Source organism: Muntiacus reevesi, chromosome 4 (assembly GCF_963930625.1).
Source record: "Muntiacus reevesi chromosome 4, mMunRee1.1, whole genome shotgun sequence".
Lineage (NCBI taxonomy): Eukaryota > Metazoa > Chordata > Mammalia > Artiodactyla > Cervidae > Muntiacus > Muntiacus reevesi.
In genome coordinates, this window is record NC_089252.1 from 7661197 (window position 1) to 7689165 (window position 27969).

Consider the following 27969-nt stretch of genomic DNA (forward strand, 5'->3'; position numbering starts at 1 on the left):
CGTTCCAATTTGTCTTTTTTTTCCTTTGCTGCCTTTTGTTCAAGGAATCACTGCCAAATCTGAAGCTGTAAAGTTCTGCTCTGTATTTTCTTCTAGGAGTTTTATAGTTTTATATGTTAAATGTAGGTTTTTAATTTGTTTTAACTTAAAGTTTGTGATACACAGTGGTGATGGGCCAACTTCATCCTTTTGCATGTGGATATACAGTTTTTCCAGCTATTTGTTGAAAAGACTTTCACCATTGAATGGTCTTGGCAGCCTTGCCAAAAATCATTTGAGCATATATGTGAGACTCTTCCCTTTTTTAAAATTTATTTTAAAATTAAAACATTTCTACCTAGTAGCATTCACTCTGTGCTAGACAGTTCTCTGGGGTTTGACAGATGTATAGAATGAAATATCCACCACCACCATCAGGATAAATACTAGTTTCGCCATCCCCCTGCCGTTGCCCTTCTGTCCTTTCCTCATCAGTCCCTCCCTCTGCACAGCCCCCACTCCATGGCGATCACTGGTCTCCCTCCCAACCTTATAGCTCTATCCACCATGTATGTGGCATCATAGAGTATGCTGTTTGCTGGATCTGGCCTCTCACTTAGAACAAGGCATCTTTGATGTACTCATTATGTATGTCATTCACTCCTTTCTGATGCTGAGTAACCAGTCCATCCTAAAGGAGATTGGTCCTGGGTGTTCATTGGAAGGACTGATGCTGAAGCTGAAACTCCAATACTTTGGCCACCTGATGTGAAGAGCTGACTCATTTGAAAAGACCCTGATGCTGGGAAAGATTGAAGGCAAGAGGAGAAGGGGACGACAGAGGATGAGATGGTTGGATGGCATCACCGACTTGATGGACATGAGTTTGAGTAAACTCCGTGAGTTGGTGATGGACAGGGAGGCCTGGCGTGCTGCAGTTCATGGGGTTGCAAAGAGTCGGACACGACTGGGCAACTAAACTAAACTGAACTGAGCTCTCTATAGACTTATCATAGTTTGTTTATCCATTCAGTGAAGGGTATTTGGTTTGTCCAGTTTTGGTCAATGATGAATAAAAGGGCTAGCAACATGCTCGTACAGGTTTTGGTATGAGCATGTATTTTTATTTTTCGCAAGGAAATACCAAGAAGTAGGACCCTGGACCAGATCTTCAGGCAATGTTGAGGTTTCTTTTGAAAACCTCAAAGTTTCTTTCCAAACTACTGTAGCATGCTCCATTCCCACCAAAGCTGTACGTGTTCCAACTGCTGTGCATCCTTGTCTGCATTTGGTATTGTCAGCTTTTCCTTTATAACTTTAGCCACTATAATAGATATACAGTTGTATCTCATTGTAGTTTTAATTTTCATTTCCCTACTGAATAATTGGAGAAGGAACTGGCAACCCACTCCAGTAGTTTTTCCTGGAGAATCCCATGGACAGAGGAGTCTGGTGGGCTAGAGTTCAGGGGGGGTCGCAAAAAGTCAGACACGACTGAGCAATTAACACACACACACAGTGGACAATTAGGTTTGGCATCTTTTAGCGTAATTATTGATCAGTCATATGTGTTTTTTGGTGAAGTATCTGCTTACATTTTTTGCCTGTTTTTAAAGTTGGGTTGCATTTTTTCTTATTTTTGAATTGGAAATTCATCATATGTTTTGGATACAAGTGCAATGTCTAACATGTGACTTCGGAGTATCTTCTCTAGGTTGGTGTCTGGCCTTTCAGTCCCTTAAAAGCGTCTCTTGCAGAGACAAGTCTTTAATTTTGATATAGTCTTTTGAGGGGAGAGTAATCATGCTTCGGTATCCTATTTAAAAACTCTCTGCCTTCCCTATATTTTAACTGAGTGGTCATACATTAGAGGAGGGTTTCTCTCTGCATGACTGATGGAAAAGCTTTAAGGACATAATAAATCTCTATGACATCAGGGGATACTTGATTATAGCACACAGAGCATTTGCTTCCATTCACCATCTTCCTGTGGAAACTGTACTGCTTTTTATTTCCAATTGTTAAAAGTCTGTAACCAGATTGTCTCCAGGCTTCTCAATAGAGACAATACTATCAGAGTTTAGTAAGATATATTTTAAGCACCGATTGTTATATTAAGTGTTTTGCTGAATAGGGAAGTTGTGTTTTGAACAATAACTTTATAAAAATGGATTTGGGGATTGTTTGAATCTTGTTCTGCAGGCCTTTGAGCTCATCCTGATTTTTGCTTACAATATTTATGAGGTTTCATGAAGTGAAAAAGCCCCACCAGCAAATAAAAAAAGTGGTTTTATCTTCCACAGGGTAAAACTGTACATTATCATGACTCCTGTGACGTCCTCTGCAGGTCTGGATATCTTGTTTTGACTTTGTGATTAAATGAGCTTGCATGGTAAACCAGGTTGCTTTTCACTTTTAAAGTGCTCTTTTATGGTTAACTAGCACCCCACTCCAGTACTCTTGCCTGGAAAATCCCATGGACGGGGGAGCCTGGTAGGCTGCAGTCCATGGGGTTGCTAAGAGTCAGACACGACTGAGCGACTTCACTTTCACTTTTCACTTTCATGCATTGGAGAAGGAAATGGCAACCCACTCCAGTGTTCTTGCCTGGAGAATCCCAGGGACCGGGGCGCCTGGGGGGTTGCTGTCTATGGGGTCGCACAGAGTCGGACACGACTGAAGCGACTTAGCAGTAGCAGTAGCAGCAGCAATTACTCTAGGCAGGCTGTGACTTCATCTCCCCAGGCCACGCCCCTCTGAGTGAGGTCAGCTCCCAGCGAAAGCTCTCTGGTCCTCCTCTCCAATCCTCACCCGCATGGGTGTATGATTACAACTGTCGGGATGTGTGAGGTGTGTTCTTCCAGGAAGAATGATCTTGCTCCATTTCTACCGTTCATGCTTATATTTTATTGGCACAGTAGAATTTAAAATTCATTAAAAAAAAAAACTCGTCAGTAGGGAGCCCCTCTGCTGCAGCCCACGAGCCCAGAGCCTGGGCTCTGCAACAGGAGAAGTCACTGCTGTACGCGAAGCCCGTACATGCCGCCAAAGGCAGCCCCGCTCACCGCAACCGGAGAAAGCGCAGGCAGCAAGGACCCAGCACGACCAAGCAAATGAGCAAAGTTGTACAAAGCCTGTCAGTGGAAAAAAGCCTAGTTCAACACCCAGTTTTATTAGTTTCCAGTACATGCGGTAGTACAAGCAAATGGCTAGAGACTGCCCCCAAATGCTGTGCCCCGTGCAGAGAGGAACGAAATAAAACCCAGAAGATGGAGATCTGGAGCTCATCCACTGCGTTGACAGCACAAAACCGACCTGCCGGCTTCTCCTTTAAACTGTCCCGTGTCATCACCCACGCCCCCCCACACCCCTTCTCCCAGTCCTGACTCGGGGAGCTGGGTCAAACCTGGACAAACCCTTCTGCTCTTGGTTTCCTTTAACAAGAGTGAGATCTTCTGGAGTTTATAAAACAGATGCACAGAGCAATGGTCAATATTCCAAGGGCAAGGGACACCCAAAACTCAGAGAAAGAAAAACACAAATGAACAGTAACCACAAGGACAAACCTCCAAACATAAAGAAACAAAGGACAAAAGAAAAAAAAAATTAACAAGATATCCAAGTCCTCTCTTAAAATAGAAACATCTTAAATCATCTTTTTAATGCCCGTAGTTATGGGGTCAAGAACGCTCTTTGCACCATTAGAGGGTGTGTGAATTGAAACTGCTTTGAAAGCAATTTGCTATACTGTGAAGAACCTTGAAAACGTTCACAGCTTTTGACCCAGGAATTCTGCTTTACAAAGGCTCTGCTAAGAAAATAATCAGATATTTGCACATCTTTTCACAGATGGTCAGTGTGGCTTTATTTATGATAGTTCATTTTGGGAACACCCTAATGTTAAATTAATGACAGTACAGCCATATGTTCAGATACCATATGGTCACAAAAATCTTGACTTTATAGGACTTTATAGGAGATTACTTCTCAATATAATATTAAATGAAAATACATTGATTTTAAAATACATTGGAAGGAATTACAGCAAAATATTAAAAGCCATTTTCTCCAGATGCAGATACAGTAAGTGATTTTAAGCTTTTCTTTCCAACTACTCCCTCTAAAGCCTGGCTTGACTTTTAAAACCAGATGATATAAAGTATTTTTTAAAAAATATTCATTTATTTCTTTGGTTGCATCGGGATCTTCGGTTACAGTGTGCTGGCTCTTGATCTGTGGCGCGTGTGCTCAGCAGTTGTGGCAAGCAGGCTCAGCTGCTCCATGACATGTGGGATCTTTGTTCCCTGACCAGGTATCGAACCTGCGCCCCCAGCCTGGCACGGAGGATTCTTAACCACCCGGTGGAACTAGTGGTAAAGAACCTGCCTGCCAATGCAGGAGACATAAGAGATGTGGGTTTGATCCCTGAGTGGGGAAGATCCTCTGGAGGAGGGCATGGCAACCCGCCCCAGTATTCTTGCCTGGAGAATCCCATGGACAGAGGAGCCTGGCGGGCTACAGTCCACAGAATCGCAGAGAGTCGGACACCACTGAAGCGCCTTAGCCTGCAGGCCACTAAGGAAGTCCCAACGTCAAGTGTTAAAACATCTCAACACTAAGGACAAAGGGAGACCTACAAGGAAAACGTAAAAAGTGCAAGGCCTGCCTCAGGTTACAGGAACAGACTTCTGCCCTTACTGTCCCTACCTAGGAATCAAGGCCCGCTGTCGCGCACAGCTTCAAGAACCACCCTCGAAGCCCCGTCCAGAAATGCTCACAGCTCTCTCCCCTTCCTTGGCCTCATTCCGCCCAGGCGAAGTGCTTTGTTGTAAAAGTGACAAATGCTCACTGCCAAACCTCAAACAGTGTAAAAGCACATAAAATAAGAAGAGTAAATGCCCCCACTTTTCTTCCATGTTGGAAACACTGAGGGATACTTTGCATATAACGATGGACACCGATACTGAGTAAACAGCTCCGTGGCTCTCGACAAATGTCAGGATCCAGGGCACGGTCTCCACCCCCACAGGTCCTGTGTGTCCCCTGGAGTCCATTCTCTCCTGACCCGAGGCAACCATTCATTGGATTTCTGTTGCTATAAATCAGTTTTGTCTGTTGCAGGATTTCCTACCAATGTTACAACAATGTTTTTGAGATTCATCCATGCTGTGTGTGTCATGGTGGGTAGAATTCTGTTGCGTAACTATCTTAATTTGTCTACTCAGTCACATGGCGACTTCATAATTACCCTATAAGGCCACCGATTCATTTTTAGAATGTGATAAATCATATACCCAAGTGTGAATACATTAAACACTTCTTATATAGAATCCCCAAACCTAAGTCTTATTTTGGACGAGTGACAACAGTATCACAAAGAGGTTACAACATAATAACCTGATACAGTTGATTGAAGCTCATGTCTAAATCATATCTGTGAATAATGATTGTGAAGCAAGCATTCATTTTAGACATTTATGGATTCCAACCATATGCTGTGATCAAGAAACCAGTGTATCTGTCTTGACATACTTCGTTTAAAATCTGAGTCACACATTCCATAAATTATGGATTTGCCAACTTTCTTTTCAGTCATTCTGAATTAATATCAATATTTATACTTGACTAATGCTATTAACATAAACATCTGGATAAATGAATATTGCATTAAATTATCTCAAACCTAAAAAGTAATATTTAAGCAATTTTATATAAGACTCCTTTCAACATTTTTCCCTTTAAAAAAAAAATCCACAAAAGTAATGCCAGCAAGGACATGTTGACTTTTATGGAAATCCTACTGCATCAAAAATATAGGAGGATGTACCCAAAATATAATACTGTAATAATTTCACAAATATATTGCATGATAAAAAATAATTATGAAAGTAGTTTGATGCCAGCACAAGAGACTGAAGTTATTTTGGAGTAATTAACCTGCCATAGAGTTAACACAGTTTCATCCAGATTATCAACAAGGATCTGAAGAAATTATATATTTGGTGACCTCTAACGAGCTGAGCCTTTATGAAAACAACCATCTACCTGAGCACAAAATCTTGGTCCCAGGCCCCTCCTTCATGTCACTTCTGCCCTCAGAGCTTACCTGCCCGACTCAAACGTGAACCACGTTGAGTCCCGCCCGTATCTCCTCAGTGAGCTGAGGGGCCACATCACCAGCTTGACCTTGGCGTTGTGGATATCCCAGAGATAGATATTCTCGTGCGTGATCTGCATTGTGCATTCGCCATAAATGTCCAGATTTGGTGTAGGCATAAGGTACACATTGAATCGTTCTGCAAAGAAACAAGGAACGGAGACAATGCAGTGAAGAGAGGTGTGACTTTTACGGCAGCACAATGTTAACCTGTATACCTGCCTACAGCCTGCAGAAAGTCTACAGCCTGCAGAAAGCCTACAGCCTGCAGAAAGGGTCACCGTGTTCCTTGGTGACACCGACATACACCGTGAAATACTCTTTTCCCATTCTGTGGGAAAAGCGGTTAATGTAGTCTTAATCATTCAGTCATTCTCTCATTCTTCAACTTCTTGTGGCCTGTATCCTCCGTGTGTGTGTGTGTGTGTGTGTGTGTGTGTGTGCATGCGTGTGTCCATGTGCATGCATGAGTGAGCTCAGTTGTGCCTAACTCTTTGAGACCCCATGGACTGTAGCCCACCAGACTCCTTGTCCATGGGATTTCCTGGGCAAGAATACTGGAATTGTCATTTCCTTCTCCATGCATCCTCTGAGTTGTGGATTAAATGGTTAAATTGTACCATGGGAACATAAGGGCAAAAAGCTAATTGGAGTCTCTGCCCAAATGGTGTTACTGTCTGCTTCTTCACACAATCTTAAGTGGATGTCATATAAACAATTCCGGGGAGGAATGCCTTATCTAATTTACACAAGAACTTACTCAATTTTACTTCTGCGGCATGAAGTGTTTAATGCCCACTCAGACCGACTCTCCAAGCACAGAGTACTCATGATCAAATTCAGCATATGATAAATGCAGATATTCATGACTGCCTTCTGCAGAACTTCAGCCATTGTTTCGGTAAGCAAAATAAAACCACATAATGCTTTCATTCCTGGATATTTTGTAGATGAAAATCTACTAGGCAATGATTCCAAACCCTTTATAAATATTTGTGTATGTGAAGCATCACTGCAAAATTCTGCAGCCCTTGGTCCCCATTTAAATGCATTAGATATACTTTATTTTGAAAGATAAGGTTAGTTGCTAAGTTCCAGGAAGTAAAGAACTTGCTATGACCTACAAAGTGTCTTTATAAAATATCCCTAATTCCTAGCACCTTATCTTTGGTGTATAGTAAGTGATCAATAAATATTAGTTAACTAATATTTGAATGAACTAATAAAATGCTAACTAATAAAATGAGTGAAAAATATATCCCACGATGAAATAAATACATCCCTGTCAATCTTAAAGAAAAATCAACCCTGAATATTCATTGAAAGGACTGATACTGAAGAGGCAGCTCCAATACTTTGGCCACCTGATGCAAAGAGCTGACTCCTTGGAAAAGATCCTGATGCTGGGAAAGACTGAAGGCAGGAGGAGAAGGAGAACAGAGGATGAGACAGTTGAATGGCATCACCGACTCAATGGACATGTGTTTGAGCAAACTCAGGGAGATATAGAAAGACAGGGAAGCCTGGTGTGCTGTAGTTCATGGGTCTCAAAGAGTCGAACACGACTTAGCAACTAAGCAACAATATGACAAATATCAGGGCTTCCCAGGAGGCTCAGTGGTAAAGAATCCGGCTGCCAATGCAGGAGACGCAGGTTCAATCTATGGATCGGGAAGACCCCCTGGAGTAGGAAATGGCAACTCACTTCAACATCCCTGCCTGGGAAATTCCATGGATAGAGGAGCCTGGCAGGCCAGAGTCCTTGGAGTCGCAAAGAGTCAGACATGACTGAGCGACTAAACAACAGCGATGAAGATGGGCTGCTAGAATTGAGGAATTACAAAAAAATGAGTCATGACAACAAAAAGTTTAAGAATTACTGGCAGATACATCTTTGTGAGTTTGAATTTAATTGTGAACAGTGCTTTAAAGGCAGAGCTGTCGCATGAATTATTTGGAGAGGCATAGTCGTGCAGCTGCAGTTGGTCAAGGACTGAGATATTTAGGAATATGCTACCATCCTTCAGGATGCTGCGGGCTTGAACACTGTATGTTTGCTGGTCCCGAGCTGCAACTGTCTATATAATGGAAGGAATCGTTCCTGTTGCAGGTATTCTGTAAAGCAAAGATTTTCCGGTGCCAAGTTGGTTATATTTAACTTAAGTACAATAGTTGGAAATTCAGTAAGCATATGGGCACTATTTATGTTCATGTGTCTACATATTTGGGGACTAAAAATAATGATTCAATATTTTACTTAGATTGTTGACCCATGAAAGTATTATAGATAGAGATCTCATATAAAATTATTCAAAATTATTAAAATATAATCATTTCAAATAATTGCAATTATTTCCTAAAGAAAAAGGCAAAATGAGGTAAGTTCTATAGCTGAGAAATGAAGAAAGAACATTGTTCCATCAGTTATCTTCAATGAGAGCCTGTATCTGTATCTACATGTTGCTACTGTTCCGTCACTAAGTCGTGCCTGACTCTTTGCGACCTCACGGACTATAGCACACCAGGCTTCCTTGTCCTCTACCTTCTTCCGAACTTTTCTCAAACTCATGTCCATTGAGTCGGTGATATCATCTAACTATCTCATCCTCAGTTGTCCCCTTCTCTTTTGCCTTCAGTCTTTCCCAGCATCAGGGTCTTCTCCAATGAGTCAGTTCTTCACATCAGGAAGTATTGGAGCTTCCGCTTCAGCATCAGTCCTTCCAATGAATATTTAGGACTGATTTCCTTTACACTTGACTGGTTTGATTTCCTTGCTGTCCAAGGGACTCTCAGAAGAGTCTTCTCCAGAATCACAATTTGAAAGCATCAGTTCTTTGGTGCTCAGCCTTCTTTATGGTCCAGCTCTCACATCCATATATGACTACTGGAAAAACCATAGCTTTGACTAGACTGACCTTTGTCAGCAAAGCGATGTCTCTGTTTTTTAATATGCTCTCTAGATTTGTCATAGCTTTTCTTCCAAGGAGCAAGTAAGTGTCTTTTAAGTTCATGGCTGCAGTCACCGTCTGCAGTGACTTTGGTGCCCAAGAAAATAAAATCTGTCACTGTTTCCATTCTTTTTTCCCATCTATTTGCCATGAAGTGATGGGGTTGGATGCCATGATCTTAGTTTTCTGAATGCTGAGTTTCAAGCCAACTTTTTCATGAATGATATCTACCTGCAATTTTATTACACTGACTTTTTCTGACTTCAGTATCTGGTTATAGTGGCTTCATAAAATGAATTGTGAAATAATCCCTCCTCTTCTGCTTTCTGAAAAAGTTTGCATAGGACTAACATTATTTCTCCTTTAAATAGAATTCAAGAGTGCACAGTATGTGACTGGAGTTTATGTATGGGATGTTGTACATTTTTCATTTTAATTTCTTGAACGGAAAAAGGGATTTTAGGTTTCTATTATTTTCTTAAATCGTTTGGGTAATTTGAATCTCTATTAAGCAATAAAAGTTTTATTTACAAAGTCTATAATCAGAGATAATATTTTCAATTTTTCTTTTATGGCAAATGGAAATTAAAAACATTTTCCCCCATTTTCTGCTCTGATTTTAACATTTATTATAATCTGAGCTCTGAGAATGTTATTACTACAACTAGGATTTTAAACTATTGTCAAAGAAAAATGCAGAACTTTACAAAATATATTTTAAAAGTGAGAGGCTGAAAATTAATGATCTAAACATCCACCTAAAAGATTTGAAAAAGAATCCTGCAATTAAACAAAATGGTAGAGCAACTAACAGTGGTTAGACATAGTGAGAGCAGAAATTAATACACTTTAAATAATACCGAAAAAAGGCTTAATAAATAAGTTAATATCTGATGATGCCGATTAAGAAGGAAAAAAGCCATAAATAACCCACAGGAGGTAAAAAAGGAGCTATCACTACAGTGTAGACAGATATTAAGAAGGTAATACAAGGATGTTGTTATTAAATTTATGTCAGTAATTTTGAAACTTTGTAAGAAATACAAGAAACTTTGCAAGAAATCATTCACTCATTTTAGGAATGATTTTCCTAAAATCATTGGTAGATGTTCTGAAGCTAATTTATAATCAAAAGTTTATTACCCTGGGTTTTCAAACTTTAGTGCGTATTAGGGTTCCTGGGGTTATTAAAATACAGACATCTGGCCCCACATCCCAGAGATATTTACTTTAAAGGTGTGGGTGGGGCCCAGAATTCTCCTGTTTAACATGCACTTGTGTGAATGAATTGAAGACATTCACAATATGCTAGAGAAATACTGACTTTCCTGGTAGCTGTTGTGCTACTTGCTTTACATCCTTACTACCATCCTGTGGGATGTGTGCCAACAGTATCATCCTCAAGAGCAGGAATCTGAGATTTAGGGTACCTTAGTCCCTTGACCCTGGCCCCAGAGCTCATGAAAAGTGGACAAGAACTTGATGATGTGCTAAGCTTGGCCACTTATGTTCCTCAGGCTAAGGGTTTGACTTTCAAGCTTTACACTATAGTTTTACTGTAGCAGGAAAATAACGAATCATCAAAAGTTGGATATATCCAAAATGATATTAGTGAATACTGAGACTTCTTTTCTTTTCTCTTTTTGTGTGTGGGTATATTTGTGCTTGTTTTCTGTGAAATGAGGAGTCATTTAACCTGGTTTCTCATCATAGTTCAACCTATCAAGCTTTCTTTATATGACCAAAAGCACAGCATACCTATGACTGATTCACGTTGATGTATGGCAGAAACCAACACAGTACTGTAAAGCAATCATCCTCCAATTAAAAATAAATAAATTAATTTTTAAAACATTTAAGAAACATAGGAAAATAAACAATGATTGATACACCTTGTGGGTACGAGCTTGTCTCACTTACTACTCTGTGAGCTTCTTAAAAGTAATGGCCCTACTTTGTATGAAGGGCATGGCAACCCACTCCAGTGTTCTTGCCTGGAGAATCCCATGGACAGAGGAGCCTGGCGGGCTACAGTCCCTGGGGTCGCGAGAGTCGGACACAACTTAGTGATGAAACCACCACCACATTTCCTCAGCTTAGTTCTCACACAGCATAGCCTCAAAAATCTTTGATGAATGAATAATGAATGAGTGAATGACATACAAGTCTGAGTGGAATGTAGGGAGCATGGTTGCTAGGGTAACCCAAGTAAATAATTTATAAACAACACTGGAATATTGTTTTGCTACCAGAGAAAGGCTATACACATATTCTTTGGCTAAAAGTAGGAATTCATGAGAATTCTAGCCCATTTCTAAGTAGGGACTCTTGGTCCTGGGAAAAAACCAAACCCTCAAATCTGACACCGAATTAACCAGATGACAAAGTCTGAGGTCACTTCTCCATTTTGTTTGGGAGGGTGATCTCTTGCATGAATAGCGAAACAGATCCTTGAATCCACTTGCAACTGTAACAGGAGGAACTTCGTACAAGTGGCTGGCTTCTTGGTTGTGATGCTTACCTCTGCTATTAGTGATTAATACATTGCATTTGTTTCCTAGGATTGCTATTATGTATTTTGAGACTCCTTTCTAAATAAATACGATTGTAATACTGTACCAGAATATTTTCCAAGGTCAGCATAAAAAAAAAAGTCAGTCATGTTGGACTCTTTGAGACCCTATGGACTATACAGTCCATAGGATTCTCCAAGCCAGAATACTGCAGTGGGTAGCCTTTCCCTTCTCCAGGGGATCTTCCTAACCCAGGGATCGAACCCAGGTCTCCCGCATTGCAGGTGGATTCTTTACCAGCTGAGCCACAAGGGAAGTCACAAGGTCAGTCACAAGGTCAGTATAGGCTATCTTAAATATAGCTGAACGATGTGAAGATTCTGAAAGCTGTAAGAAGGTAAAGCTCAGATTGTCCACTTAATGTGCACTCTTTTGTGGCAGTGTTATCTGAAGTCAGAATAAGTGTGTGTGTGTGTGTGTGTGTGTGTGTGTGTGTGTGTGTGTGAGTAGGTGGGTGTGGCGTGCTATCCTCCCGTACTTTCCCGTATCCCGTGCCAGATTTTGAATCAATAGGAAAACAGCTGACAACACTAGACAAAGATGATTAAAGCAAAGAACTTAATCAATAACCACTTTTAACCCAGCAACACATGTTATACCTTTAAAAATTATTTGCAGGGTATATGAACTTGGGCAAACTCCGGGATGATGAGAGACAGGGCAGCCTGGCGTGCTACAGTCCATGGAGTTGCGAAGGGTCAGACACAACTTGGCGACTGAACAAAACCATGCCCGGTATATTAATAATGCATATATATGGAACCTAGAAAAATGGTACTGATGAACCCATCTGCAGGGAAGGGATGGAGATGCAGACAGAGAACGGCTTTGTGGATACAGTAGGGGAAGGAAAGAACCAACACGGAGAAGGAAGCGCAGACACATATGCACCGCAATGCGTAGAGCAGAGAGCTGGTGAGAAGCTGCCGTGTACCACAGGGAGCCCAGACAGGCGCTCTGCGATGGTCTGCAGGGGCAGGGTGGGGAGGGGAGGGCGGCCCAGCAGCGATGACATGTGTGCCATACGGCTGAATTGAGCTGTTGTGCTGCAGCAACCACGACAACATTGTAAAGCAATTTTCCTCCAATTAGAGAATAAATAAACAATTCGCACAAATGTTTACTCTTAGCTAGTCTCAGAGTAAATAAGACCAAGCTGTTTGAAGCGTCAGGAAAACCTTCAAGGGCAAGTAGCAATTTTGAATGTCAAGAAATATGCTGTGGTCGGGACTGAGCAGTGGGTCTTCTCTTGGTGATGGGACCCCACAAGACCACCATGAGCCACGAACGATACGATAATTTATGACATCAATTCTGCACACATGTGCCTCTCATCGTTTAGGAGTAATTTCAAACTGAATCCAAGCCCATCATTGATAAAATATTAAAATAATGTTTCTGATGAAAAAGAAATGTAGAATTTAACTCTGAAATGCCTCAAGGAGAAACCCCTGAATCTGTAATAATGAATCTTTCATAAAGGAATGATTCTAATCTGAATGCATTAATGACTTCAAGCATATATCAGGAAGTTAAAGTTTTGTTTATATGAAGAGGTGTTATGATTGAAAACTGTGGAAGGTCAGTTTTACAAGGTAACATTGTTTTAAAAAACACTTGCATTAGCTAAAACAACAAATACTTTCCCTTCATGTAGTAAAATGAACAGGTGTCCTGTCTAACAAACAGGTGTGTCCCTAAAGCAATTCTAGGGCTCAAGGGAGAGGGTTCATGTTGACTAATGAGCACTCTTGGTCTTCAGCATGAGATTTTACGGATTACTTCTAGTTATTTCAGGGCAGATCTTGAAATGGGATTATCATTTTTTTGGAAGAGGTCCACTGATTAGGAAGTGACAAAACTGGGGAATGCCAGTAACAACCTGTGCCAATCTGTGTGTGTGTGGGTCCTAGCAGCATGTACACACATATTCATTGGGATTTTTGAGCTACCAGTAGTTGAGGCTGCAATTTTGACATTCTGTTAAGGCTTATGCCTTCCACATTGTCCTATAGTATAAATCACTATCTTACAAAGTTGTAGCTAGACTTTAATGGGCCAGAAGAAGTGGAGGGAAAGTGCTGTTATCTGGACTTGATGGGAGAGATGGAAGGAATGGCTATGTCCATGGCCTTGGAGTCAGGGAGAAATTCACCCACATGGAAGGTATTTCCTGGGGAAAGGAAACCCTCCCAGCTAAGATTTTCCTTTGAAAGCTAAATATGGAAGAGTCGCAATGTGTGTGTGAGTATGTGTGTGAGTGTGTGTGTGAGTGTGTGTGAGTATGTGTGTGTGATACCTGCCAGTTTCCTTTAGGGTACCATGTACTTTCAGGAAGTCATTTAAATGGGTCAAACACTACGTCCTCCAACTAAATATTACTATATACTAAAAGCACATATAACCCTTTGTATGAATTTAGGATTATTTAAAAACCATTGGATGACATTATAACTTTACGTCTTCTCTAAACTATATGCAGGAATTAATTTTTGATTTCTTTATTTTTACTTGGGTTTAAACAAACAGACTTGTGCTTTTTTTTAAAAAATCTAAGCATGAGTTAGTCTTTATTTTACATTATTCCCTGTAACCATCAGGATAACACCATAAATCAGTATTGGTTTATTTTCACACGGTAGCAAACTGAAATTAGAAGTGACTAAGGAACCTGATCTATTTAAGGGGTGCAGCCCACATTCAAGTTTTGTCCTAAAGAGTTTACTTAGTAGGCTAAATCTGCTTGTGCTTCTTACATAGCTCTGGCTATTTAATTCTGTGTTTTTCCTATCCTAAAAAAATTATATTAAAATTTTACCTTTGTATAGTAGGTAAATTACTTTGACATTATCAAATCAGCAATAAAAATTATAATAATCAAAAGAGTACATTATATACTTGGATAGGAACCATATGTAATCCCAGGTCTTTAAGGTAAAAGCATATAATTCACACCAAACAAGTTGCACACAGCAATGATTCCACCCACAGGCCTAATTTATTCACTTTCTTCATATTTCTGTATGCAGTACTTGATGAATGTTTATTGGTAAAGAGTTTTTTCCTTCTTCTCTCAAACTGAGAATGAGCAGCATATTTTAAGTAATATGATTATGGATGTTCTGTACTTAGCATAGTTCTCAGAAAATAAGTCAGAGAGATGAAATCCAAGAAAGTGTGGGAAAGAAACTGAAATATCAAAAGGAAGCTAGAAAGAGTCACAGGAATGCCTTCGTGACTTTCTAAAACTAGCAACATGGGCAAAATTTGCGCCTGTATATATTCATGATTAGTTAGTGGAGAGAAAACATTTTTCTCAGTTCAGCAAAAAACAAAGAGTAATGATTTTTAATGGTCTATAAGATATCAGAATATTATTATCAGAATACACATGTGTATTCCATATGTGTATCTATGTTATCAGAATATTATTATTTAAAACGAAATCACCATCAGTGTTATACTGACGCTTTTTAACCTGTGCTGTCTAGTGTATAACCACAGATTATTCCAGAATTTCTTCTAACAACTAGTGTCAAGCTTCACCAATATCCCTCATTATTTTCAAAAACATGAGTCATTAGAAATTAATAACATTGGAAACTTTCTATTTTCGTACCACTAGATATTCCAGTGATGATAGTTAGTTTTAAAAATGGAGGGGAGAAAGCTCGTTACACTACTCTGATTTCATTATTCAGAGGCTTTACACAAGAAGATGCAGCATAAATTCTTGAGACATCAGAAAAGTTAAGTTAGAGAACAGTGCAGTAATATGACACATAAACCTCAGTTTTGTTATCCACACTCTGAGTTCTCATGCATTGTACTTCCTAAGGTGTAGTACAGACTTCCCTTGTGGCTCAGCTGGTAAAGAATCCGCCTGCAAGGCAGAAGACCTGGGTTCGATCCCTGGGTTGGGAAGATCCCCTGGAGAAGGGAAAGGCTCCCCAGTGCAGTATTCTGGCCTGGAGAATTCCATGGACTGTATAGTCCATGGGGTCGCAAAGAGTCAGACACGACTAAGTGACTTTCACTTTCACTTTCAGGTGTACTATGGAAGTGTAGTAAGAAATCAGATTGTTAAACAGGAGATGGGAAGAGTGAACATCGGCATTTTAGGAATCAGAGAACTAAGATGGACTGGAATGGGTGAATTTAACTCAGATGACTATTATATCTACTTCTGTGGGCAAGAATCCTTTAGAAGAAATGGAGTAGCCATCGTAGTTAGCAAAAGAGTCCAAAATGCAGTACTGGATGCAGTCTCAAAAACAACAAAATGATCTCTGTTTCCAAGGCAAACTATTCAATATCACGGTAATCCAAGTCTATGTCCCAACCAGCAATGCTGAAGAAGCTGAAGTTGAACGGTTCTATGAAAACCTACAAGACCTTCTAAAACTAACACTCAAAAAAGATGTCCTTTTTATTATAGGGGACTGGAATGCAAAAGTAGGAAGTCAAGAAATACCTGGAGTAATGGGCAAATTTGGCCTTGGGGTACAAAATGAAGCAGGGCAAAAGCTAACAGAATTTTGCCAAGAGAACGCACTGGTCATAGCAAACTCCCACTTCCAACAACACAAGAGAAGACTCTACACATGGACATCACCAGATGGTCAAAACTGAAATCATATTTATTATAGTCTTTGCAGGCAAAGATGGAGAAGCTCTACACAGTCAGCAAAAACAAGACCAGGAGCTGACTGTGGCTTAGATCATGAACTCCTTATTGCCAAAATCAGACTTAAATTGAAGAAAGTAGGGAAAACCACTAGATCATTCAGATACGACCTAAATAAAATCCCTTAAGATTATACAGTGGAAGTGAGAAATAGATTTAAGGGATTAGATCTGACAGACAGAGTGCCTGACGAACTATGGATGGAGGTTCGTGACATTGTACAGGAGGCGGTGATCAAGACCATCCCCCCAAAAAAAAATGCAAAAAGGCAAAATGGTTGTCTGAGGAGGCCTCACAATTAGCTGAGAAAAGAAGAGAAACAAAAGCAAAGAAGAAAATGAAAGATATACCCATTTAAATGCAGAGTTCCAAAGAATAGCAAGGAGAGAGAAAGCCTTCCTCAGTGATCAGTGCAAAGAAATAGAGGAAAACAACAGAATGGGAAAGACTAGAGATCTCTTCAAGAAAATTAGAGATATCAAGGGAACTTATCATGCAAATATGGGCACAATAAAGGACAGAAATGGTATGGACCTAACAGAAGCAGAAGATATTAAGAAGAGGTGGCAAGAATACACGGTGATCGGGATGGGGAATACGTATAACTCTATGGCTGATTTGTGTTAATGTATGACAAAACCCACTGAAATGTTGTGAAGTAATTGGCCTCCAACTAATAAAAAAAAAAAAAAAAAAGAATACACAGAAGAACTATACAAAAAAGATTTTCATGACCCAGATAATCACAATGGTGTGATCACTCACCTAGAGCCAGACATCCTGGAATGCAAAGTCAAGTGGGCTTTAGGAAGCATCACTACAAACAAAGCTAGTGGAGGTGATGGAATTCCAGTTGAGCTATTTCAAATCCTGAGAGATGATGCTGTGAAAGTCTGCACTCAATATGCCAGCAAATTTGGAAAACTCAGCAGTGGCCACAGGACTGGAAAAGGTCAGCTTTCATTCTAATCCCAAAGTAAGGCAATGCTAAAGAATACTCAAACGACTGCACAACTGCACTCATCTCACATGTTAGCAAAGTAATGCTCAAAATTCTCCAAGCCAGGCTTCAACAGTACATGAACTGTGAACTTCCAGACATTCAAGTTGGATTTAGAAAAGGTAGAGGAACCAGAGATCAAGTTGCCAACATCTGCTGGATCACTGAAAAAGCAAGAGAGTTCCAGAAAATCATCTACTTCTGCTTTATTGACTATGCCAGAGCCTTTGACTCTGTGGATCACAACAAATGGAAAATTCTTCAAGTGATGGGAATACCAGACCATCTGACCTGCCTCCTGAGAAATCTGTAGGCAGGTCAGGAAGCAACAGTTAGAACTGGACATGGAACAACAGACTGGTTCCAAATTGGGAAAGGAGTATGTCAAGGTTATATATTGTCACCCTGCTTATTTAACTTACAAGCAGAACACATCATGAGAAACGCTGGGCTGGATGAAGCACAAGCTGGAATCAAGATTGCTGGGAGAAATATCAATAACCTTAGATACGCAGATGACACCACCCTTCTGACAAAGCAAAGAACTAAAGAGCCTCTTGGTGAAAGTGAAAGAGGAGAGTGAAAAAGTTCCTTAAAACTCAACATTCAGAAAACTAAGTTCATGGCATCTAATCCCATCACTTCATCAAATAGATAGGGAAACAGTGTAAACAGTGAGAGACTTTATTTTTGGGGGCTCCAAAATCACTGCAGATGGTGACTTCAGCCATGAAATCAAAAGATGCTTGCTCCTTGGAAGAAAAGTTACGACCAACCTAGACAGCTTATTACAAAGCAGAGACATTATTTTGCCAACAAAGGTCCATCTAGTCAAAGCTATGATTTTCCAGTAGTCATGTATGAATGTGAGAGTAGGACTATAAAGAAAGCTGGGTGCAGAAGAATTGATGCTTTTGAACTGTGGTGTTGGAGAAGACCCTTGGACTGCAAGGAGATCCAACCAGACCATCCTAAAGGAAATCAGTCCTGAATATTCATTGGGAGGACTGATGCTGAAGCTGAAGCTCCAATACTTTGGCAACCTGATGTGAAGAACTGACTCATTGGAAAAGACCCTGATGCTGGGAAAGACTGAAGGCGGGAGGAGAAGGGGATGACAGAGGAAGAGATGGTTGGATGGTATCACTGACTCGATGGACATGAGTTTGAGTAAACTCCAGGAGTTGTTGATGGACAGGGAGGCCTGGTGTGCTGCAGTCCATGGGGTTGCAAAGAGTTGGACATGACTGAGCAACTGAACTGAAGTGAATTGATGCTGTGGACTGAACTGTGTCTCCATGAATTCATAGGTTTAAGCCCTAACTCCCAAGGTGATAGGATCAGGAGATGGAGGCTTTGGGAGTAACTAAGTTTAGAGGAAGTCATGAGGATGGGGCCCTCATAATGAATTAGAACCCTTCTAAGGGAAGACAGGAGACAGCCTGTTCTCTCCTTCCACCACATGGGTCCACAGCAAGAACTCAGCCTCCAAAGCTGTGAGGAATTAACTCCTGTTGTCCAAACCACCCAGTCTACGGTATTTTGTTATGGCAGCCTGAGCAAAGATATAATATTCTCTACATTCCCTAAAAATCTACTGAAAAACAACATAAGCCAAGATTGTTTATTTAGACTCCAAATCTTTGACAATACTTTAAGAAGAAATGTAGGACTACTACTGTCCATTCAAAACCTTATGTACATTGAGTTAATATATTGATTATATTGCCATTGAAATAAATGGCAATGTCACAGAGCAAGAATGTAGGGGACCTGGGCTGTACCTTAGCATTTTTCTAGGTGGTGTGCAGTCTTGAGACAGATCCTTAATAGCTGACGTTGATCAATATACTTTGCTTTAACAAGGATTGGTCTGATGTACCCCAGTGTTCATAGAAGTACTATTTACATAGCTAGGATATAGAAGAAACCTCAATGTCCAGCAAACATGAATGGATAAAGAAGCTATGGCACATATATACAATGGAATATTACTTAGCAATAAAAAGGAATGCATTTGAGTCAGTTCTAGTGAAGTGGATGAACCTAGAGCCTCTTATACAGAATGAAGTAAGTCAGAAAGAGAAAAAAAATTTAGTATATTAATGGATACATATGCAATCTAGAAAGACAGTAATGATGAACATTTTTGCAGAGCAGGAACAGAGACACAGACATAGAGAACAGACTTTAGACATAGTAGGAGGGTGGAGAGGGTGGGGCAAATTGAGAGACTAGCATTGAAACATATTCATCACCATATGTAAAACAGAGACTATGGAGAAATGTCTGCTTAGTTCTTTGGCCCATTTTTTGATTGAGTCATTTATTTTTCTGGAATTGAGCTGCAGGAGTTGCTTGTATGTTTTTGAGATTAATCCTTTGTCTGTTGCTTCTTTTGCTATTATTTTTTCCCAATCTGAGGGTTGTCTTTTCACCTTGCTTATAGTTTCCTTTGTTGTGCAAAAGCTTTTAAGTTTCATTAGGTCCCATTTGTTTATTTTTGCTTTTATTTCCAATATTCTGGGAGGTGGGTCATAGAGGATCCTGCTGTGATTTATGTCAGAGAGTGTTTTGCCTATGTTCTCCTCTGGCTGATTCATGTCAATGTATGGCAAAAACTACTACAATATTGTCAAGTAATTAGCCTCCAACTAATAAAAATAAATGGAAAAAAAAAAAAGAGACTAATGGGAAGTTGCTGTATAATATGGGTGATTGTCCCAAAACTCAACCTGGTGCTTTGTGACAACCTGAAGGGGTGGGATGGGGTGGGGGCTGGTGGGGGAGGTTCAAGTGGGAGGGGACATATGTATACTAGTGGCTGATTCACGTTGTTGCACGGCAGAGGACAACAGAATATTGTAAAGCAATTATCCTCCAATTAAATTAAAACTGAATTTTTTAAAAAAAAGGATTGGTTCAAAACATTTCTGAGGTCCTTTCAGATTCAAAGTTCAACAACTCCCTGTGCATTTTAAAGGGAAGGAGGGAGCCACACACTTACCGTTCTGCTCCCTCTGCACGCCGGCGGCCAGGAGATCGGGCTCCCCAAGGCTGATGTCATTGAGCCGGGTCCCCAGGCACTCCATGCAGAGGTGTTTGCACCACTCCTCAGCCTCCAGCTCTGAAAAGAAGCACAGGCCATCAGAGTCAGGTGAGGCTGCCTGGGAAGGATGGAGAGGACCACTTCCTGAACCGAGCGGTGAGCCTTAAAAATCCACCTTCAGGAAGCTAGAAAGCTATTAAAACAATCTCCACAATTGTTGCCCATGATTTGACATTATAACATTGTATCTGTTGTATCTTAAAGATATTTTAAGCTATCCCTATATAATTATGGAGAAGGAAATGGCAACCCACTCCAGTATTCTTGCCTGGAGAATCCTGTAGACAGAGGAGCCTGGTGGTCTGCTGTCTATGGGGTCGCACAGAGTTGGATACGACTGAAGCGACTTAGCATGCATATAATTTATCTTATTTATAAAGAAGAGACTGAGAAGATTTGCTTACTATCCAGTATACTTTAGATTGATTTAGTTTGGGGAGAGAACTTACTTAATTTAAATATTAAATATAAAAATTATGAAGTATATAATATTTAATTAAATATAAACTAAAAATATGTAAGTGGATAGCTGGAAAACGTCAAACTAGACTAAACACGTGAATGTCTTCGTGAATGTAACACTGGTTTGTGCAGATGGAAGGTCTGACCTTTGAGCCATTCTGAACTGCAGTGGATCACAGATCAACAAAAGAACGTAACCACTTTTGTTTCTACAAACATCAGAAGTGGGCCATCCTTACTTTAAAAAATTAGGGATAGGATATTGAAAATAACTTTCCCCTTTAGAAAACTCCAATTGCCTAAAGATAATAATTAGATCACTCTCTTTTCACTGTCATTACTCTGCAACTTCTCTGGATCTATGTTTTTCCTTTGCTGAAAACATGAGAGTGTCTCACACTTACACAGAATCCTGCAGTATCAAATGCTTCCACAAACATGGATGAATTTGAACCTAATATAAGACCTAGCTGGGCAAGATAGTTAAGGATTAGTAGCATACCTGGTCTCACATCCTAGCATGGGTCAGCACCAAGACAGAATTGGAAGCAAAGTGTTCTAACTATTTTTATATGCAGAGATCCAAAAGAAGATGAGGTTAGAAATTTGGGGCCAAGCCCCCAAATCAATTCACAGAAATTAAATAAGAGCTTTCCATTGACATCTGCCCAGAGAAGAGAACTCTGTGGGAGACTGCGGGTTCTTTTTACTTTCTAACAATACTCCATGGTCTAGATAAAAGGGGAACGTTTGACTGTTTCATGTAGCATAAATCTGTACTAGAGCCATTTAATATAAATTTCCTTCAAAGCTCTTGTTGCTCTCCGTGGATGACCTTCCAGCGCTTGCCTTGGCATTTTAAGTCCCCATAATAATCATCTGTGACAAGGTTTCCTGACTCTAGGAATCTGAGCACCACCTTCTCTGCTCCACAGCCAATGCCATAAAACCTGGCTAACACTTTCTCCCCATGCTGGCTCACTCTGCCTTAGCTTCAGGACCGAGTTTGACCAATGAGATGTCAAGCCACATTTGTCATCTACTTCTACTCTTATCAAGACCATGGAATATTGTTAGAAAGTAAAAGAACACACAATCTCCCACAGAGTACTATTCTCATAAAAACGATAGTTCCCATGTTCCAATCACAAAAGTGATCTTTCTTTGCAAAAGGTATGGTTAGTACCCTTCAGGGCTGGTCCTCTGTGATGTTACTGCGGCTGCTTATGTCAAGGAGAAAGTAGATTCTCATGTGGACTGTCTCCTTGCTCAAGAGGAGTCAGAAGCCGGGTTTGGGAGGTGGGCTTTTCCTCAGGAATCAAGAAAATAATCCTTCCCAATCACTCTATGATGTTGTTTAGTTGCTAACGTGTGTCTGACTCTGTGACTTCATGGACTGTAGCCCATCAGGCTCCTCTACACATGGAATTCTTAGGCCTGAAGTCTGGAGTGGGTTGCCATTTCCTTCTCCAGGGGATCTTCCCAACCCAGGGATTGAACCTGTGTCTTCTGCATTGGCAGGCAGATTCTCTACCACTGAGCCACCAGGGAAGCCCAGGGCTACTATAATGACAAGAAGGCATTGCTGAGGTGCACAGCTTTCTAAAAAAAACCTTTTTTCTTCTAGCAACAGAATGCCAGCATTCATAGAAAAAATTTATAGAAGCAACAACAGCACATATTGAAAATAATTTTTATTAGGTATTTGAGTTTCGACTTAAATAATTTATGAAAGTTTTGAAAACTTTTCTAACAATGATCAAAATCTCAAGCCAATTTCCATGATGTGTCTCTAGAAGTCCTTGACATTTCTGGGAAGGGAGACAACATGACTCCAGTTTTTTCTTTTTACATTTCAATGTTTTGAATGTTTCTCCAAACTATAATACTTTAAATCACCAGAGAAGTAACATGCAGTTAACACCTCATCTGCATGACTGCTTGTGAGTATTTTCAGGACCCCAAAGACAGAAAGAAGAGTATCCACTATGGTATTTGGGGTGAAAATAAAAGTGTTAAGTATGACAAAGCACCCTTGAGCCAACAGTTCTCTTTAAATGTTTGTGGTCTCAAGGTCCAGTGGTTCACAGGGTGTGGTCCTAGGAGTCTCATTATCAAGATTTCCTGGGAGTTTGTTGAAACTGGAGATCTCTCGTCCCAGTTTGTTTAGTCCTCAGCTGTGTCTGAATCTCTGTAACTCTCTGAGGGCTCTGGAGGAGAAGGGGACGGCAGAGGATGAGATGGTTGGATGGCATCACCGACTCGATGGACATGAGTCTGAGTAGGCTCCGAGAGTTGGTGATGGACAGGGAGGCCTGGCGTGCTGCAGTCCATAGGATTGCAAAGAGTCAGACACGACTGAGTGACTGAACTGAACTGAACTAAAATGAGGGCTGTGGCTGAGCCTGGAGGAGCCGGGGCTCCAGGACACGGGCTGAGCAGCGAGCAGGGAACCTGTTGAGGGACTAGCAGGGCGAGTGGGAAAGGGAGGGTGTGTGTCTTTGTGTGAGTGTGTATCAGTGCATGTGAGTGTGTCTAAGTGTCTATCAGTGCATGTGCGTGTGCATATGAATATGTGTGTTAGGATTTGTGAGAGTGTGAGTGATGAGTGGGTCTGTGGGTCTGTGCATCAGTATGTGAGTGTGTGCAGCATTTGTGTCGGAGTATGAGCAAGCATTGTGTGTCTGTGTGTCTGCACGCCTATGCTGGAGGAACCAGGCTGCATGGAGGGTGGCCAGGACTGAAATGGAGAGGCGGGTCCAGGAGCCACACTGCTGCCCGTGACCAGCGCGGGTCAGCCCCGAGGTCACAGTCAAGTTTGAGAAGCAGCTGGCATTCTGTCCATCCTCTTCTGGGTTGTGTTTGGTTCAGTTAGATCAGCCCCAAACCTTCACGTTAAGTCAAAAGTATCCACCTTTGTAGTCTGCACACTTGATCTAACAGTCTTGTTGCAGACAAGTATATTTGTTTGAGAATTATACTAGGCTCTGTGGTCTAAAATCTGTTTTCGATGGTCACCTTTCAAATAATTATAGCTGTGCTTTTTATTTGTTCTTTCTTAGGCAAATGCTCTGTATTGAAGTCCTTTAATATCTTTTATTGCATGTTAATTTACTTTGTCCCATCATTATTTAACTAGTGTTTTTCTCCCAGTTAACCTTAACTTTCACCTTTCTATTTTCACAGAACTGAGCAGATTAAATACAAGGGCAATAATCTCAACCCACTGCATTTTTAAATCATTATTTTCCCATAAAATTCAGTGCCTTTTGTCTTTGTTTTATCTTTCAAACATCGATCTTGCTCTACACATAGTGTGTAAATAATTAAATTGCTTTGTGGAGAAATAAAGGCAGAAAATGTTCTAAAATGTTTTCTGCATTTTCCTCTTCATGGTGGAAATGCTTTTTCATTTACAAGTCTTTTTCAGGTAGCCTGCAGCTATGCTCAAATTCTTAATTCAGATAAATAACTTTTCTCTGGCACAGAAACCTAAATAACATTTTAATTATGTACAGGATTAGTTAGAGAAATCTGGCAATTTCCAAAAAAGAAAAGCTGAAAGATGTTTATGAATAACAAGACAAATAGTAGAGAAGAGAGACTAAACTGAGTGAATTATGAGACAAATGGGCTTACTGATTGTAGGGAAACTGACAATCAGCAGTCCTGCAAAGGAGAGATACAGTCATAGACGGACGACCACTCCTGAGTGTCTTCCCATCGCTTCTGTTTAGAATTCTGGGGAAAGTACAGTTATATTCCTCTGCATAAGAGGAGGTCTTTACACCAGATTCTTAATAAATACTTACTGAACAAATGATTAAATTTAAGCTTTATTACTTTCACTAAATTTAGGCCTTAGGATAATGACATGAGCATTAAATGATCCAAAAGGAGCTTTGAAAACGGTGAAAAATTTTCTCCCATATATACAGAAAACAGGCTGTCAGCTAAAATCATATAGCAGAATTAAAAATAGCACCAATTCAGTTTCATGGTAATTTATTGTAAGATGCAGGCAAGACTAGCTTTATGTGGAAATAATAATTTAGTCCTCATTAAATTTGGCTTTTATTGAAAATCTTAGCAAAATGTAGGTAAAATAATACTGCTTTGTCTTCAGCAAAATCAGGAATTTTTAAGCATAATGTAATTTTTATCAGCTGGGCAGATTTGCTATAATTTGATGACAAATGTTGTTATTAAAGTCTTCTTAGATACATACTTTTGTGGAAAGTGAAGGAAAAAAATGTCTCCTGATGTAGACTGTTGCTTAAAGACTACAAAGAACTCATTTATTGTTATTTGAAATTTATAGAGCCATTAAAATATACATTTTGATGACACTTTTCACTCTTAAAAATTGGCACCTACTTGTCACTTAACTGGCCTTATGGATGCAGTGTGGACTTTTCTGTTTCTTTTACTTTTTCTGTAGTAGGAAGAAAGAAGCCAGTGACAACCGACCTGCTCACTTCAGCAAAGACGAGAAGGCTGAGCTCACAGGAATGACCCCATCTGCTGAGGTCTGACGGCCAGGACTGATCAGTTTGGGGATGTGGAACTTCTCATTTTCTAAGAGCTTCTTCTTTGTTTAGCTCCTTCAGACCCAATTTTGGATTGCACATCTTTCCTCTACATCTCCATTTCATTCTGTGTTTACTGTTATCATAGCCTTTATGAGGTGGTATAGTGGTTTAGTCATGTCTGGCTCTGCGACCCCATGGACTCTAGCCAGCCAGGCTCCTCTATCCATGGGACTTTCCAGACAAGAATACTGGAGTGAGTTGCCATTCCTTACTCCAAGGGGAACTTCCTGACACAGGGATTGAACCTGGGTCTCCTGTATTGCAGGCAGTCTCCTGCATTGCAGGCAGGTTCTTTACCGACTGAGCCACATGGGAAACCCCATAGCCTTTATACCACTGAGCTATCTGTCTGTCCTTCCAACCAACATATTCTGATACTGGAGTGAGAGAGGCACTGATATAGTCTAGAGTGGGTGCAGCACTTGGATATGCAAACTAATAAATAAATGTGGAGGGACTTCCCCGGTAGTCCAGTGGTTGAGAATCTGCCTGCCAGTGCAAGGAAAACGGGTTCAACCCCTGGTCCTGAAACATTCCATATGTCAAGAAGCAACTGGGCCTGTGTGCTGTAACTGCTGAGCCCACGCTCACTTAGAGCTGGTACTCTGAGACTCGAGAAGCCACCGCAACAGGAAGTCCACGCACTATGACCAGAAAATGCCTGCGTGCAGCAATGAAGACTCAGCACAGCCACAGTGAATAAATGGATGAGTAGATAATTTTAAAAAGACTCAGCACAGCCAGAATGAATAAATGAATGAGTAAATAAATAATTGAAAAAAGACTCAGCACAGCCAAAAACAAATAAATGAACAATTTAATAAATAATTTTTTTTTTCTAAAAAAGAGCTTTTGTCTTAGTCACGTTCTCCAAAGGCCTAAAAGCAATTCCTTTCTACACAGCAAACGTGAAGTGCTTGGGAGCAGAAAGGAAAACATTTAAGAGGAGAGCCGCGTGTTGGAATATGGAAATGTTGCCAGTGCTGTGGTTAGCTGTGAAAGACTGACAGAAACCACACAGAGCTCTGAGACAGTTTCTCTTGGCGGAGCGCAATTTATTATAAAAAGCCTTGACAGTTGCTCAGAGTAGGAAATGGTACTTGGTCAACAGCCCCAGTGAACCTGGGCTTGTGTTATCCTCAGAGCTCCCAGAAAGGAATGCAGACTTGCCGGCACTTCAGTTTCTGTGCAGTGAGCCTGCTGTTGGACTTCTGTCCTTGAGAATTCTAAGATGATGAATCTGTGTTGGTTTAAGCTGCTGCGTGTGGTATCCTTTTTAATGTAAGAAACTGAACAAACAAACAACAAAGGCCAATTAGTCTCTTCCTTTCTACCAGGAAAACCTCCAAGCAAGCAAATTAATTTAAGGGGATGTGATCTGTGAAAAATTAGGAGGGTATATAGATCTGGATGGAACATGATGTGATTACATCTGCTTGAAGCTTAAGAAATAAAATAATGAGGTAAGATTTGCTGCTCAACAGTGGGGTCAGGAAGTCTCAAAACAGAGAATACAAGAAGTGCCAAGAATTAACCAAGAAAAAGCAGGGGGTTGGCGGAGGGATGCTGAAAGAGGACTGAGGCGAGGTGGGGCAATCACTGAAAAGATGAAACTCAGCTTGAGTCTTAAGATTCAAGACAGGACCAGGTAACTGGATACACGACCTACAGGGAAGGGATGTAAAGGATGAAGGGACATCATATAAAAAAAAGGCTAATGTGACTTAAAGGGACACTCCGGGTTTACAAGATCAACAGTGGTTTTTGTGGACAGTCTTCCAATTATATAGCCTTTCAGGGAGGAAAAAAAAGGCCAAAAAGAAGTAGCCTTCAGCAACTGGGCGGGGGAGAGGAAAAGAAGAAAAAGTAGAAAATTAATGTAAGTGATACCCTGCAGTATTTGTCTCTCTCTGTCTGGTTTATGTCATTTACCACAATGCATTTGAGGTCTATGTTTTCACAAATGGCAGGACTTCCTACTTTTTAAAGGCTGAATAATATCCCATCACATATGTACCACATTTTCTTTATCCGTTCAACTGTCAATGGATACTTAGGTTTTTCCATACCTTGGCTTTTGTGAATAATGCTGTCATGAATAGGGGAATAAAAGTATCTCTTTTGAGATAATGATGTCTTTTTCTTTAGATATGTAACCAGAAGTAAGAAATGGCAACCCGTTCCAGTATTCTTGCTTGGAGAATTCCTATGGACAGAGGAGCCTGGTAGGCTATAGTCCGTGGGATTGCAAAGAGTCGGACACGACTAACTGACTAAGCGCCAGCAGGCAGGAATATAGATCATGTGATGGCTCTGTTTTTAATTTCTTGAGCAACTTCCACACTGTTTTCCATGGTATGTGCACCAAGTTGTATTCCTGCCAACAGTACCAGAGTTTCCTTTTCTCCACATCCTGGCCAGCAGAGAATTTGTTATCTCTTGCCTATTGCATATATGGTCAA

At 40.5% G+C, this 27969-nt stretch overlaps 1 protein-coding gene across 1 annotated transcript in view; it reads right to left on the reverse strand.

Annotated features, from left to right (window-relative positions):
- Window positions 1–27969, reverse strand: part of DOK6 (docking protein 6) — a 394048-nt gene that overhangs the window by 139740 nt on the left and 226339 nt on the right. The window contains exons 4-5 of the mRNA XM_065935112.1: window positions 20352–20471; window positions 6086–6275 (exon numbers count right to left, since the gene is read on the reverse strand). Coding sequence (XP_065791184.1) covers window positions 6086–6275; window positions 20352–20471 — 310 coding nt within the window. The remainder of the gene's footprint in view (window positions 1–6085; window positions 6276–20351; window positions 20472–27969) is intronic.